We start from the raw sequence: 17,245 nt of genomic DNA, 5'->3' as shown, positions 1-17,245 counted from the left end.
TATATGAGCAGCACGGAGTGGCTGAGGGTGGCCTGGAATGAGGGACCGAAGCTGGCAAAACAGATCAGGCTTTTTAAAAAAATGTATTTTGCATGTGTAAAGTGCGTGTCAGATCTAGAGGTGGGTGAATGCGATAGTGTGTGGGTTTCAATGTTCTGGGTGGGTTGTTGTGTGCCTGTGCAGATAATGCAGTGAGAGTGGATGTAAGAGGTGGTGTATGAGTGATATGAAATGTGGTAGTGCGTGTCTGAATGTGGTGGGTGTGTGCCTGTGTGGAGAATGCAGTGTCAGTGTGAGTGGACATGGGAGAAGGTGTATGGGTCAGTGAGTAGTGGGTGAATGAGTAGGAATGCAAGTGTGTATGTAAATGTTCTGGGTGGGTTCTGCCTGTGTGGTGAATGCAGTGTGAATGAAAGTGGGAAGAGATGTATGTGTGGGTGAAATGGTGTGTGGGCAGGTGGAGGGTAGGGTGACCAGATTTAAAAAGTAAAAAATCGGGACAGGGCAACTGACATAAAGGTAGGACTAACTCTTGAAAGTGGCTGTCAAGGCACTACACTTCAGTAGCATTTGGAGGAGAAGGGGGTTTGAATGTTACTGTTCAAAGAAACACATATTCTAAAGAATGTATCACAAACTAACACTATCTTAACTTGTAAAATGCAGCATTTCTTATGTGCGAGATTGTGCATTCCTGCCTGCCAGCTATGAAGACCTACTACAAAAAACATGACCACTACTGTTTCCAATGGGAGCATAATCTTGAGAAAGGGGGACAGAGCACCAAATACCGGGACCGTCCTGGCAAAACCGGGACATCTGGTCACCCTAGGGGAGGGGTGAAAAGGGCAAGGGTGCGTGTGTGTGGTGGGGTGAAAGAGTGGTCTGGGGAGTGAAAGGGGTGTATGTGTGAGAAAGGGGTGTGTGTCTCTCTCACCCTTGGGATATCTTAGAGCAGTTTTGACACATACTTTATTGACTTGGCACATTTTACTGGTATTTTCGTGCAAAGGCAACTTCATGTGTGTCATTACATTACTAGAATGGCATTTTGGTACAGCCAGTCTAACCATTGCTACCGTGGCATGACATGTATTACTCATCATAGTTGATAAAGCAAGCATGATAAGTAGTATTAGCTCGCCAGACTGACGTTTTGGTGTAGCAGCCTGTATATTTCTTAGCGGAGCATGACTTTTTATTAACTGAGCATCTATGATGAAGCAAGGATAAGTGTTCTCATGGGTCTAAATTGGCTTACATTGGAACCAGGTTGGACTTATTTTCTATGACCAAACCAACTGGAGTATTTTCTTACATGGGAGTACTGGCCGGGTGATGTTACAAACAGCAGCAGACAACTCAAAAATGGGTGTCGACAGGAGATAGTCAACGGCTAAAAACACAGACCCTGCAACAGAGTTGCTACTAGGCCTAGCCAAGAAGGCGCTGGCAACCAACACCACCGCACAATATAGTAAGTGTCTGAAAACGGTACTAAATATTACGTGTTTAACGCAAGTAGAAATTGTAACAACAAAGGATATCAATAAGTTCCTGGAGTGGGCATACAGACAAGGAGTGAAGAAAGAATGGATGAAAAGGCATTTAACGGCAGTGGCTTATTTTGCCAAGCTCCAGGGGGCGGACCCAACCTGCAGCGCATTAAAATCAAACGCTTTGAAAGGATGGGGAAAATGGAGGGCCCACAAAAAGATAAAAGGCGCCCGTTGGATTTCCACAAAAATAGTACTATTGATGTGGCTATTAGACGCAATATTCTCCCACCCATACGAGACACTGCTATTTAAAACAGCATTTTCCTTTGGCATATTTCGGGGCTTTCAGGGTAAGTGAATTGATAGCATCAAGCACGAAAGCCAGCGATGGCTTGGGCATATTGGATATAAGGGTAAAGGCAGATAGTGTCACTATTGAAGTACAGACATCTAAGACAGGTTGCAAAAGGGAAATCAATATATACTGTATAAGGACGGGGGCAACTGTCCAGTGTGCACTACCAACCAATACAAAGGCAAACGCCCACCTGCGAGGGACGTTTCCTGGTCTACAGGGACGGCTCAACACCAAGCCAATTTCAGTTCAAAGCGGTGCTAATGAAAACCATTAACAGGGCTGGCAGGGGCAATAAAGAATATGGGACTCACTCATTTGGAATAGTTGCAGCTACAGCAGCCTGGCAAGGGGGACTGGGGCCACAACAAGTGAAAACTATAGGGGGGTGGAAATCAGACTGCTACAAATATAACGCCAGAACTAATATGAACTTTCTTCACAAACAGATCGTGATGCCCCCCTCAAATCTGCGCGGCTAGTAGGACACTCCTTTGTGTTCAGAACAGGGAGATGGTCGGAGGAGACAAAGGAAAAACCTGCTTCCAAAGCACCATCATGTCCTGGTGGGGATACTTGGGGGGGGGGGGGTTGACTGGTCAGACATTCATGACAGGCTCGCAGATCTTGTGGCTTTTAGGGACCCCCCACCCCCAATTTCTGATCATACACCTTGGGGGCAATGATTTAGTGACGCAAGGGAGAAAAATGGTAGCCTGGCAGAAAGGGGATGTGGATAGCAACTTTTGCGGAGAACCTGGAAGGCCGGCAACCCATCCAGTTGGCACGGGCCAGGCGGGCACAACCCTGGACCTTGTGCCCAAAAGTCTACATTACATATTATATGGTTATTATGCGTGATGTGCAATACAAACCACAACCTTTTATTGCCAAACACTTACACAAGGTGTCAGTCATTGGGGTATGGTTACTAGCCTCTTGGCGCCACTGGTTACGAAGATATTTTACTTCAACTGACGCGCAGCGCAAGAAAAGGACGCTAACGTTTAGAGTCTTTTTTCCCGCTCTGCGAGTAAAGGAAGAAAGTAGTGGCTTCCGAATGGGCGCGCGTGGCGGGTTTACTTTCCAGCCCTGAGCCTGCCCTGAGCCTGCCCTCCTCAGGCGGCTGAGGAAAAATAAACAGGAGCGGGAGAATGGGCCGGCAGCGGCTCAGCTCAATATTTGCACACTGCATCCCGTGTGCTGATATCACTCAGAACATCTCACACACATCAAAATAGTGGGGGGGGGGCGCATACGGAGGACTCGCTGTGTGACACATTTTGAATAAGGACACACAATATAGCACGAAGTCTCCATGACACGAAACCCGCGGAGGTAAAGTGGGCGCTGCTGGTGACAAACGATGGGCTTTCTTCCAGCTCCAGTCCACGAGAAACGGCATCCCACGATGGAATGCAGCACCCGCCTCCCGACACTGCACATACTTTCCCCGCTCACAGACGACCTTATCCTCCGAGAGATCTCTCGTGCAGGCAGGTGGGGAGGATTACACCTGGCCGCTTCCGCGCTCTGCCTTCCCGAGCTCAAGAAAACAGAAAGACGCCTTCATTGAAATGGCTCAACAGAAACGAGTGTTAGAAAGCGCGCAAGTCTCTCCATGCCATGACAAATTAGGTCTCTCAACCCAAATTATATTTGATGTATTCTGCGATTTGTAGTTGTACTCCCCACATTCGACCAGCATTACAAGTCTCAAATTGCAAATAAAACAAGCCCGACGACTGAACGAATGCCTGTGTGGGGATCATAGGTTGAATATATTTGCAGAGAAAGAACCAGCCTCACCCAGACTGCCATATGCACCTGCTTTTATGATGATTTTACGCATGCTTCCATCCCCAGTCGTAGCTTGCGCACGGGTTCTCGGCCAGATTGCTCCCTTAATCCTCCCAGGATACCGAGGGCAACAAGCCACCACGTCTCATGGCACGGGTAAAAGTTTCTGACTCCATGTCACCGATGGCAGTGTGCTCCAGTTGTGAGCTTCCATGTCTCCTTCAATTGCATTCTGGGAGTTGTAGTCTTAGGTCACCCCACCTGAGAACCATGGAGTAAAGTACAAGAAAGTCCAGGATTGCAAAAGTCACGTAGAGATCTTAAGCATGCATACAATTGAGAGCTGTGGCCTTTCATTTTGGGAAAAACTGCTCCTATAGGGCGAGCCAGGTCTCTCTTAAGACGTCCCCGAAGTGACCTCATCCAATCTTTGCTACTGTATGCGTTCTGAGACGTGTAACACTGACTTCATTAAAAAAAAAAAAGAAACAGAACAAGTACCAGAATGCAAAGATTAGGAGAGGAGAATCTCGGCCTGCCATGGGAGTATGGTCGAGTAAACACATTAGACCAATGCACTGGCAGCAATACCAGGACTCGGAGACTAGTCTCCCTCCAGGCGCTTCCCCTTGGCTTTCAGGATACTAAATAAACAGGCCAGGAAGAATGGCAGCCAGCAAGCCCCAGCGCTTGTTTACTTGGTGTCTGGCGTTTCCCATTATAAAGGCAAGAGTGGAAGTTCCAGGCTGCGCAGGGAAACCAGGACTGGGGCAACCTCTCCCCGAGAAGGGGAAACTACCCTCGTTTTAACACACGGCTCCATAGCAACGCATTAACCTTTTCCGCACAGACGGGCGTACCCTTAGAAGTGCACGTCCCCATCACCCAAGCAGCGAGTTCCTTCGCAACAGGTTAAGAATTGAAACGATGCACCAGTCTCACTAGGGAAACCCCTTTTCAAATCATTGGTTTCAGGTGCCTAAGTGCGATCTGGTGAATTTTAGGTCATCAAGACAGCAGCTCCCAGAATGTATCGGTGTGTTGAACGCTCAGAGACGGCTAAGAGATGACCCAGCGACATCTGGTCACCCTACAATTTGATACGACCAAAACCAAAGTGTGAGCGACTAGTCAAAGAACAAAAAAGTGATGTTTAACTCAACCGTGCGTGTTTCGGAGCGCACCACGCGAAGCAAAACTTCGGCAGTTTCTCCAGCCCTGCTCTGACATTTAGGGACTAAAGGCGTGCACCACGGGACAGTGAAGGCAGAGGCGACTCACCCTGCAGTGTGGACCATGCTCTCGAGTGCCACTGGAACTCCGGGCTGCGCAGACTGGGGTGCGGTCAGAGGGGCCGAGGCAACGGGCGCGGGGCTGCGTGCTCCAGGCAGAGGAGGGCTGCATTTAGCCCGGGCTGGCGGTGGGTGGGTGCCGCCGTGTACCCAGCAGCAGCAGCAGCGTCTATCTTTAACCCGGGAATGATTCGGTTTCACATTCCTCCGGAGCCTGCTGGCAGATGCCTCGCCAATCAGGAGCCCTCCCTCCCTGCGCCCCTCCGCCTGCCCGCCCCGCCGCCTCTGCTGCTGCTCCTCCGGAAAGCGGTGGCGGGCGCTCGCTCTACCTGTCCCTGCAGGATGAAAGGCAAGCCGGCTTTGTTTGAAACCGCAGACTTGCTGCTGCTGCCTCCCCCCTCCCTGGCGGGGGCACGCACTGCCTCCCGCAGCTCGCGCCATTCCTTTGAGGCTGCCATTCCGGGGTACAGTGCAAGAAGGGGGTCACTCGTTTGCTCTCCAAACCCCGGGGAAGGCACCCCAGATCTCACTGGGCTGCCCACCGCGAGAATCTACATTTACTGTAGTATAGCGGATGCAGGTGACAGCATTTCATGTTTCACTACAATAGACTGAAACACCAGACACACTGGGTGGGCACAGCTGAGGAAATAGTCCCAACCCATCCTTGTCACCTCGCGTCAAGGCTGCTAGCTCTGGGTGTTTGCACGGCTCTTATCGTAAACAGAGAGCTTTGCTCTATATTCAAAAAAGCCATTTACACCAGGCGTGTTCAACCCTTTATCCTTCACATAGTGCGGACTACATCTCCCATCAGTCCTTGCCTGCATATTCCAGGGTGAGAGCTCATTCAATGGTATAGACCAAAACACCTCGAGGGACGCAGGTCGCCTCCACCCTGCCCCGCCTCAGCTGATAACGGAGTTGCACACTGCGTGTGAAGCACCTGCTGCATGCTGCCCTGCTCAGCAATCCTGTCCTGGCCCGTGGTCCGCTGCCATTTACTTCTACTGCAAGGCCTGCAGTAGCTGAATACCCTGGCGCTTCCTATCGAAAAAAAAACATGTTCTAATTACAAAAAAACAACGCTCCATGACGTAGCCATTGGCACATTTTGCCCCTTTTCTTGATTCCACCAGTCCCATTTAGCAGTGGTCGAAGTGTACGAAAAGAAGTAGCGGCACTATGTTTACTGCTGGCCTGCCCCGCTCCCCAGAAATCCCATCACCACACGCAATTTAAGCCGCCAAAACCAACACCCCTGCTATTTAAGGGAATGTTCCATGCAGTGCACTGAAGTGCAAGTTTCAACTTCTTCCTACACTTTTATTTTAAAACGAAACCATTCCAGAACGGTTTCTTTTTCCAATAAAAGTATAGGAACAGTAAAACCAAAAAAAAAAAAAAGCAGAGGAGCACCGCTCCCGTTCACTTCGACCACTGCCACGCCGGCAGCAGATGTGTAGCCATATCTCGGGATCCGTCCAGAATCAGTCGCCCCAAACCCCTGCTCTGCGCTGGGGAGAAGGGGGAGGGGGGAAGCACCCGCAAGCAAACTGTAACTTCCTCTGGTGACCTCATGCAAGAGGGCACAAGAGGAAGTTACAGTCCTCGGCCACGCCCCGTTTATTTATTTATTTATTTGTGCAATGTTTGTCGGATACATGGACCCGGATTATTTATGTATGCAGTGTTAGTCGGATACCTGTATCCGACGAACATCGCGTAAATAAATAAATATACAGGTATCCAACAAACATTGCATTAATAACTACCCCTATTAAAAAGATCACACACGATGCAGCCACCCAACTGCTTTCAGAGAGGAGCTGCAGGAGCTGTGTCGGTGGGGTTCAAGTAAAAGTAAACAATGCTTAAGGCAAACAGAAATCACCCTATTTGAATAGTACCCAAAGCGGATAAAAAAAAAATAGGATGCAAATTGTGCATTTTATAGAAAATTTACTCAGCAACACTGGTCAAAACTATTATCCGCATAGTGAAGTAACTGATCGCCAGTGCCATGGAAGTGGCTTAAAGTGGAATTGATATATAGTTTGGAAAAGAAGCGGCATGAAAGAAATTACACCGTTTTAAACTATTATTTTGGACATTTCCTTTGATCGGAGCTCAACTGCCAGCTCTGCCCCCTTAACCCCGCCTCCTTGGGCTCCGCACCCACCCTGGCCATTGTGGGATTCCCCCACCAATTTTATTCCATTTCCACCACTGCCTGTTCTTGCCCCCTTTAGCCTCATTTTGTTGTCCCAGACCCTTTTTTTGCCCTGACACCCTTTAGCACCTGTTCATGCCCTTTTTGTGCCTCTTAACCATTTTAGATGCACACAGACTAGTGTTGCCCCTTTCCTTGACTCCCAGTGCCATTTAGCCCCTTTTGTTGCCTCTCAACCCCTTTAACAGCCCCATGCCCATTTTGCCCCTTTTCTTGAACCCACCTATCCCTTTAGCCCCTTTTCTTGATCCTCACTCCGTTAACCCCTTTTTCTTTCTTTTATTGTATTATAGTGAAAAGACTTTTCACAAATACATCAATACAGAATACATAAAATAAAAAGGTTACACTGTGTATGTAAAAAGGACACAAAACTTAACAATACCACAACTTAAAAACAACAGAAATACAAAAGAACTATGAACAAACAGAATAGAATTCAACCAACACAGCAACTTAGTTATCACAATGTGAACATTTGACTAAGATCATCAATTAAAAGTTAGGAAGAGAAAAATGTAAATAATTTTCCCATTACAATTTGATCAAACCTATGGTCTTAAGAAATCTAAGTACTTCCAATATCACGCTCAGTTCATGCCCATATGCTAATCTTTCCCAGAAAAGGGCAGACGTCAGCCATTCCTCAGACGGTACAAAGCGAGGAAAAATATTTTATCCAAAGGCTTTGGACCGCACTACAATCTATTAGGCTATGCTGCATAGTTTGAACTTGTTGAGAATTACACAGACAACAGCCTAGGGATATATAATCGCCTCTCGTTCTTCCTCGAATCTCCCTTATCTCCCCAGTAGGATTTACAGAGGCGTAGCCAGGATTGTCTAACAAGTGAGGCCTGGATCTAACGTAGTAGGGCCCATCCCAAGGGAGGCCGCAGAGGAAAAAGGAGTTTGTTCTGCCCCTGGCCGAATGAGTAGCAAGAAACTGCAAACAAATCAAATGGGTTTGTCCCCCTGAGAACATGTTTTAAATATTGGGTTAAATTGGTGCATTTTACAGTACACGTTCTGTGACAAATTAGGGGGAAAAGCCACATAGTTTTGTAGGGTAAGACATGGCGAAAAATCCAGTAGATACTGAGTCACCAACAAGGCACAGAAGCATTTTCCAACAGATTTTTATAATGCCAACTCCCAATATATGCCAGTACTCTGCAAGTGTAGAAAACCTTTCATACTAATTGTACCCATACATGACCATGCTGGTGTATGTGTGTCTATATATAAATACAATTCCCAAATAACAACATATTCATGTTTGCTTTGCCCACAGTGCCAGTAATGACACTATAACAAAATATGTTCATGAAGGCTCAGCCAATATATTCCATATGCCCACATAAGAACATACTCCTGTGGGCATAGCCTTCATGCCTGTAAAAAACAAACATTGGCCATGCAACAGTTTGGGCTTTTGTGTAGGCATGGGAAAGGCACTTAACAGACTATGCTGTAGTGATATTAACTGGCCATTGATGGTAACAGGTGCAAAATGGTGCGAGTACCTGGGCATCTAATAGCAGTGCCTGGAAAATGCCTAATACTTTGCCAATGCTTGTTTTTAACAGGACTTCTTTGAAGGACATGCATAGTGCTTAGAAATTGATTCGCTGAAGGCGTTTAAGACTTTTTATTACACCAGTAGCACGTTTGCAACTCCAATTATTTTATTTTTGATTTATTGGGTATTTATAATGCGCCTATACACAATGTGTTTCGAGGCGCAACAAGACAAGCGCGTGGGAGAACAGGGAGGACAAAACAAAACGATCCTACTAGGCCTTGAGACATTCGGATCGTGCAAGTGCAGTAAAGAGAAGTGCAAGGGGGAGCGAGGGGGAGAAGTGTCAGTCAGGGCGGAAGGGCCAGAGAGAAAAAGGGAGTGCCGCGGGAGGCATTAAGTCATTAACTCTCAGAAGACTACTTTAACAAAAAACACTGCCAGGCACTAAGAGTGCAAAGTGTAATGCTATGGCTTGATTAAAGCAAGCTCAAAGAGTTCCCATGAGGAGGTGTTTTGGATGGGTAGAGGCAAGAAATGGGTGAGAATGGCCATAGACAGTCAATGGGTGGGCAAATACCCAAAAATCACATACAAGCTGTGTCCCCCTCCTCATATGCCATTTCTCCCCATCTGTACTCTAATGAAATAGTTTTGGCTAATACGTGTTGCAAACGACACCTATAGCCCAAACTAAGAAAACAATTGCTGCAGAATGAATCTCCTTGCTGTCTCCACAAATCCACACCCGCATCACATGTTGTATTTGCCCCCCTGAATGCCAGTAAATAAAGTTATGCCCCATTAAGAAAACATTGCCTTGAGGGCTGCACAAATACTCCCCCGATGTAAGAACACCCCCCATCTTGCATTTGAACTTGACACCAGTAAAAAAAAAAAAGCCATCCCACAATAAGGAAACATGTCTTCCCATTTCCCGTGTAAGAGCACTCATGTTGCCTTTGGGCTTGACACCAATACAAAAAATACCATAACACAGTAAGGAAACATGCCTCCCTGTATAAGAACACTTACATGTTGCCTTTGCCATTAATGCAAGTAAAAAATTCCATGCCACAGTAGCACACAGCCAGCTCCATTGTGGTACCCTCCTCCACCACATTTATGAACACTCAAGTTGACTTTTCCCAAAAATACCAGTAAAATATTTCATGCTCATGTCTTAAATGTTCATACATGTTTCCGCCCCTGGGCCCCAATCTTGCATTAATACACTCACCCACTCACACTGCTCCTCTGGCATTCACACGTGCATGCTGTGGGATATATTTACCCACTCACCAGTACTTCCCCACATCACCAAGCTGCACTTCAGCAGAACCAGCAAAATGGCTGCACTGGCTCCTTTGAGCAACAGGGCCTTGCCTCAAAACTGTGTTTTGCAGATACAAAAGGATGGCTGCACTGTTTTGCCAAGCACCATTGGGCAGGATGGAACAAGGGGGAACACTGAGAAAGCCTGCCAGTGTGTTTCTTACATGCACTAAGAAGAAAATTGAGAAGCAGCACTGCTCTGCTGCCTGATCCACATTCCCCTTGAAAAAGGAAATATTTGGCGCCCTGACGCTATATCGATCTTTTCAACATCACACTGCTTTCATCAATGAGGCCCTGCCATACCCACTTATATCCAGATTGTTCTCCAGCAAAATAGAACATTATCCCTGTATGACAGGCTGTGTCAGCCAAATCTGAGAAATCAAAAGAAGCTTTATTTTCAGTTGCACAGGAAAACACTTGACTTGAGTTACAAAATGTCAAATATCAATGCTGCAAAAGAGACTGTGGCTCTCTGGGCCTATGTCAATTTCAATGGACCTGTGTCTTAAACCGATTGTTCTATACGTGAAACTGACTAGGGCTGCAAAACAATCGGGGAAATTCAGAGAGCAAACCTTTTGAAATGGTCAGCCTAGCAGACTTCACCATGTGTTAAAATGCGCTTTTGTAAATAAGGAACAATGGCTGTTTTAAAAGTGTAATGTTGAAAGAAGGCCATGTTTTCACCTAGCAATGTAAAGGTGTTTTTTTTGCTGGGAAACATATACAGGATGTTTTATTCAACAGGCTTGCTTTGGATTTAAAACAAAATAAAATAAAATAAGAAATAAAGACATGGGACTCCCTTCTGAAAACTAGCCAAACAGGTTCCTGCCATGGCTCAAGGGACATTTGACCGACCACAAGCGTGGCCTAACCCCCGAAAGAAAGAGCCACAATAGATTCTAGGATACATGAGTGCTAATTACTACCTTGGAAAACTTTGAATGGGCCAGAAGGCCGCATATCACAGGCTCATCAGACTTTTGTCTTGGCTGAGGCCTCTTAAAATGGAGATTTTGGGACACGGACATGTGAAATAGGAAATCACACGTCCTTGCGACTTCTACCGGGAGATTCAAAGCCAACTCAAGAGCAGCCTTGGAAATATGCCCTTATATGGTGAACAATGCTGACCATTTTGCCTCTAAAGACTATTTTATTAATAAACTTTTAAGACTTTTATCTTTGCAACAGGACTTTGCAGGAATGTAAAAAGTTAACAGTTTAAATGTAACTTAATTTAATTTAAGACATGGTAGCCTTCACTGCCATATTATGAACAGAAATGGCAGAGAATTGGACAGTTTGAGGAAAGTGTACATGACGTCACTGTGAAATTCAATACTTACATTCCTTATGATAATCTATACCCATGTATAAAGTTATAGAATTTTAGGTCAAATATTTATCACTGAAAATCGCAAAAAACTATTAGAAGGGCGAAACAAAGTCCTACAGACGTGAGAATTGGACTGCCATGCTCTGCATAAAATATGTAATCTGTCTATGTAATTTGTTAAGATGCCACAACTGTAAAAATGTGCCATTTATGTCAAAACTGGATTTTAGCTAAAGTAACTGTGGGATGATCCTATGCATTGTAAAGCCACATCATAAAGCTGATGTCATGTCCCTAAAAATCCAACCAGCTGACAGCAAAGCGGTAACAATCACCCCTGACAAATCCAGTTGTTTAGACACATGCCCAGCTAAGCCTGCCCCACCATATAACTCTATGATGTCACCATGCCTTATAAATAATGGTGGCTGACAAAACTCAGAGAGACTCTCTTCTGAATTTTCCAGCACCTGCGTATCCAGATATTCCACCTTCACTCTGCAAGATTCCAGATCCCACTACCAGAAAAGGGATAGTTGAACCAGGCCTTCCTATCCAGGCAGAACCACCCTTCAGCTCTAAAACCTCATAACAAAATCCCATTAACTTCAGGGAGAAAGAGGAAAGTTGGCTGAGCCCGCTTTGGGATTCTCCAGTGCCACCTGCTAGCCCTGCCTACCTGCTCCATCCTGCTGAGGCGTTGCTGTGCCGTGACCAGACCTCTACCCAGCTGTCTTTTGCCAGGAGAGCCCGCTATCCGGTGACCAGAACCTTTTGAGCCCAGAACCGTTCCAAATTCCAAACTCAAGTGCTATTGTGAGTATTTCCCCATTCCATAGTAACACATAGCATACCCCGTCTTGACCCCTTTGTCTTTGCCCTATTTTCTGAGTAATCATATCCATACCCTGATAACTTGTCTAAACTGTTCTAATTCTCTGTGCACCCTGTCCTTGTTTTTCTAGTGTTAGCGCAATTCTTTTATTCACCTCACCTTGTAACTCCTTAGCAATATTTGGAATAATTTAAATTAATTCCCACATAGATCAGAACGCGGGGTGAAAGGGTTAAGTTACAAACTAACCCGGGATCGTACCGTGTCTTTCTTTAACAATTTAGTCTCAATAATCTAGTTTAAGTAAAACTTGTCCTTTTTCTTTCCCAACCGATTTCTTCCCTTTGACGGCTTTATTCTACCAAAACCGACTCTGATTTTATCTTGCAAATCTCATCCAGTTCTTCAGCTGTAGCCCTCCTTTCACTTCTATATTGTCCATGTGATGTACATCTATTCCCCAGCCCAAAAACCACATTCCAATTCAGAGTATTTCACCTGCTCTTCGGAAAAAACATGTTTGACGTTTAAAACTGCAAACTAAAAAAATGCAACTTTTCCATGTGTGATTGACTGCACTATGTTTTCAATTTGAAACTGCTTTGTGAACTGTATGCCTTGTTTGATATCTTACCTTATAGTTGCTAGTGGTATAACATCCCCGATACTGTGGTAAAACATGTATATTATTATTTAATTACACATATAATTAAATATTTGTTAAAATCCGAGTGTCATTTTAGGCCATTGCAAAGGCCTACCTGCTGCTTCTTTCTATCCACTCAGAATTAGATTAATTATGCGTGGAGGGAACATTGCAGGGGGAAATCTTAACTGTGGTGCTATCTATCCTAATTCAAAAAGTGTTCCTATTCATTTGTGCTTTGGACATGTACTTATAGAAGGTTACCCAAGTGTATTTCAGTGGTTTTCATTGTAATTATCACCCCATTGGTGATTGCTGCCCAATATAACAAAATTGTGTGATTTCTTTGAAATTAAAATAAATAAATATTGTATTTCCACCAACCCGCCTGGTTCATAGTCCATTTTGACCCGGGGCATTTATAAAAGGGGGCGTGAGAGGGGTCGTGTATTGGCTCAATTTGAATTAGTTGAAAATAAAGAGAAAGCATTCCAATTGTGCGCTACATCCCAGGCTAAGACCAAGGTGTGTCGCCCGATTGAAATCCTTCACAACCCAGAAAATTCAAAAGGCGTTCTCATACACCATGCACACTACATTCATTGAAATGCATGCACTTACAGACACCCCCTCTCATACTTACGTACATTCCTTCACATGCATGGAGGCATGCCTTCATTCCGATATATATACAGCCCTTGCACACATGCATACACAAAACCATTTGTTTTTCCTCACCTGTTTCTGACCAGACTCAACACGATGCTGCCTCCTCAACAGCTCCCTGCTCCATAGGCCTCCCCCACAGGCACAGATAGGAATCAGGAAGCAGAGCGCACTTCCTTGTTCCTGAAAGGCACAATGAGCCTATAAAGTGACATCTGTAAATGTCCACTGCTGACTGGGCATTTACATATTTTGGGTGGGCCTTGCCCGCTCTGTCCCTACCCTGTCTACGCCTCTTAGTAGGAATCAGGTGTAACCTTAATTTCAGGAATTCTGATCTCCACTTGAAATCCAGAAGTTGAGAGAGAGAGAGAGGCAGGGCGACTCCCTCTAGGCTTATCCATTGATGAAAAAAAGGCAGTTAAGCGCGAAGAGCGCTTTGTATCTACAGTGCATGCCCAATCATAGTCCAGTATTGCCTTCTTAACACCCAGACGGTTTGCCTTAACATTAGCCAGTGGTCCATTGATATTGAAAAGGATCTTATCCACAATTTCCCTCAATCGGGTCAATACAGAAGAGGCGTCCATCTGTGAATACAGAGCAAGATCTTCGTATAATGTGTCCCTCTCCGGAAGTAAGATGTGCCTATAATATAAGGTGAGTCTACTATCCAGGTGGGCCACCAATGATGATAGGCCCAATTTGTATCTCAAGCAAGCCATAGGCAGAGATAATGTGAGGTTCCATGCTCTCTTCCAAATTCTCCCCTCAATCCTGTCCCAATCAATAAACCAGGAGCGTGGATCAATCCCCATCCCATAGAGGATTTTAGGAATGACTTTACTACTGTAAAATCTGATCAAAGGAAGTATTGAAAATCTGCAGTATAATCTGTTTACTCTCTTCATCTGGGAGCAAAGTTGGTCAGCCATACAATTTAGTCTGTCCACAAATGGTGTCTTACACGGGGATGAGGTAAGCACCAATCCCAGATAGTTAGCCTCTGGGAACATAGGGACAGTTGTTCCGTTAAGCCGCCAGTCAAATCTGGGGACCCGCTTCCTCCCAAAATGCAATCTAACTATGTTAGATTTAGTGGGATTTATGATAAATTGATTTATCTCTGCGTAGTGTCCAAATGCATCAATCTGCCTTTGGAGACCTACGGGTGTGTAGTCCAATAGAACCACGTCATCAGCATATGCCAACCACAATATATTCTTTAGCTCAATCATGGGACTAACCAGGGCGCTTGATGACAAGGTCTGCCCAACATCCGACAGGTACAGGTTAAAAAGACAGGGAACCAATCTGCATCCCTGCCTTACTCTCCTGCCTGTTGGGATGGGCCGTGAAAGGTCTCCCTCGCCATTCAGGCGAATCTTGATTTTAGAGTTATCATGTAAGTGAATCAGTATTGTTAAAAGACCCCGTGGGATGCCCCAGTTCTTTAACTTCCTCCAAAGACGACCCCGATTTTTTTACGGAAAAGGCAAGAGATAAATCCAGCCATGCACCATACAGAATTGCCCCCTCCCCATCAGCCATGATCGCCCTATGGCCACGTTCGTAACCAGGCCATTCAGAGATGTAGAGAGGCCCCTCCTAAAGCCTATCTGTTGTCTGTGGGTGATGCCCGCATCTTCTGTCCAGACCTCTAAGTCCCCTAGTACTGCGGCTGCAAAGATTTTACTATCAGCATCAAGCAGCGCTATAGGATGATAGTTAATGGGGGAAATCCTGTCACCCTTTTCATAGATCGGGATAACTATTGCTGGTTCCCATGAATCTGTTAACTCTCTGAACTCCAGAATGTTCTTAAACAATTCCCACAGAATCCCTGATCATAACCCAGGGTCTGCACCCATGATGGAATTAGTCAGCCCATTAGGCCCTGCAGCTCTGGAAGAGGATGTCTGCCTAATCGGGACCTCAATGTCTTCTCTTGATAGAGTAACCTCCCATGGAACCAAATTGTCCCATTTAAAGTAATCTCTATCAGGTTTATTATATAGTTAAGGCAGTGTGACCTCCAGGCCTCTTCGGAAATCGCATTTGCCCGCATGGAAGACTGGGAATTACCCTCCCTATTTATCAACTCCCAAAAGTTCCTGGACGATTGACCCCCCAGGCATCTAAGCATAGCTTCGCTAACCCTCTGAAGTCGTAAACATCTATGTGACCTAGACCATCCTTTGTATACATTCAAAATGGAAAATGTGGTTTTCTTGAGCAATCTTATCGCCCTCCTCTTTTCCCTTTTCCGTTTGGATGTGGCCTCATCGAAATCGTGTATATGACGGCTCCTCCTAACAGACACTTGACAGGGTTCGTCCAATGACCACAAAAACTACCTAAAGAGTTTTGGGTTATGGAGTGCTTCCAACTCCCTCTCCTCTCCGTCTTTCAGAGCAGCGTGCAATTTGATGTTTAGGGGCTTTGCCATTTCTCTTAAAATTCGATAAACGGGACCCAGCCTGGTTCACAAATAACATGGGATTTCACATTTTATCCAAGTCACAAGAGGCTGATTGAAAAGTAAGGACTAACATTTCATGGTCACTATGAGTGGAGGGAATTACTGCAAAATGGCTGCATTGCCCAAATAAATCAACAGAGAGGAAGACATAGCCGATAATCGACCTTTGCGAACCTGCTCTCCAAGTAGGAGCTGGCAGAATGTCACCCAATATCGAGCCATTGACCATTTTCATATTCCTGCCCTGCATGAAGTCAATCCAAATCCTCCCATTAGCTGTGGACTTACTACCCATAGTACCCCTATAGTCCTCCTGAGTCAGACAGTAGGAATTTCAGTCCCCTGCAATAATAAATCCAGCACCTTCTTCTAAGTCTGATATACTAGACAGAAGGGATGCCAATGAGAACAGGAATTCCCCAAGGTGAGCGGACGCAGGGTTCCAGTACAGATTTATCAGTACTATAGATTTAGGATTTGTCTGATCAACGCCTGTTCTACATTTGGCCACAGCAGCCAAAATTTCTGGTTCGTCAACATGTAACTTTACAAGATCCAGGAAAGTGGCATTACGGGTTGCAATGACCTGACCCTCTGAGGGCCGACCCCCATTTGAGTGTACGGCCAGTAATTCAATAACCAAAAAGCCATCTCTAACAAACGGCAGAGTAGCCGTGTCTCCTGAAGGAAGACTATGTTAAAAGGACCAAAAACACTGACGCCCTCTCTTTTGGTTAAAAAGCTACTGGAACCCCATCTATTCCAACAGATCATCGATAGGATCCCCCCTATCTACGGCGAGTTTAGCCCCTTTTGTTGCCGACAGGCCCATTAAGCCATTTTCTTGCCCTAGTCCCTTTTAGCTCTAATTAATTCAACTTTCCCTGTTGTTGCCCTTTTTAGCCCCTTTTTTGGATTAATTAATATACTTGCAATCAAAACAGTTTAATATATATAAAACAGCAAGCCTCCCTCCAGTTAAAAAGATCACATGATCGTATATATAAAAACAATGGATACATCCAACAATTCATAATAGTGGCCCCATCATTTTGTCATTCTAAAATATCCTGCGATATCTCACCTAAAATGTCCAAACAGACATTATACAATCTTACCATACGATATATAAAATTATCATTTCCTTCAAATAAAATTCTCCATCAAAAAGTACATTCACCACCATTCATCTTATTAAGGAATTTCATATTTTAGCGCAGACAAACTAGCAC

General features: G+C 45.1%; 1 protein-coding gene across 20 annotated transcripts in view; it reads right to left on the bottom strand.

Annotated features, from left to right (window-relative positions):
* The window catches only part of DTNA (dystrobrevin alpha), a 742,978-nt gene extending 737,803 nt beyond the window's left edge, over positions 1 to 5,175 (bottom strand). For 6 of the 20 annotated variants that reach the window (XM_069621001.1, XM_069621002.1, XM_069621007.1 and 3 more), the window contains exon 1: positions 4,936 to 5,173. In XM_069621001.1, coding sequence (XP_069477102.1) covers positions 4,936 to 4,952 — 17 coding nt within the window. In that variant the 5' untranslated portion in view covers positions 4,953 to 5,173. Of the gene's footprint in view, positions 1 to 4,935 lie in introns of all 20 variants that reach the window. The other 14 variants (XM_069621008.1, XM_069621006.1, XM_069621014.1 and 11 more) reach the window with 6 other exon arrangements.
* Between the last annotated feature and the right edge of the window lie 12,070 nt (positions 5,176 to 17,245).

The sequence above is a fragment of the Ambystoma mexicanum genome, chromosome 5q, assembly GCF_040938575.1.
Source record: "Ambystoma mexicanum isolate Mex_15411 chromosome 5q, UKY_AmexF1_1, whole genome shotgun sequence".
In the NCBI taxonomy this organism is placed as follows: Eukaryota; Metazoa; Chordata; class Amphibia; order Caudata; family Ambystomatidae; genus Ambystoma; species Ambystoma mexicanum.
This window is presented reverse-complemented; position numbering and strand designations above follow the sequence as displayed.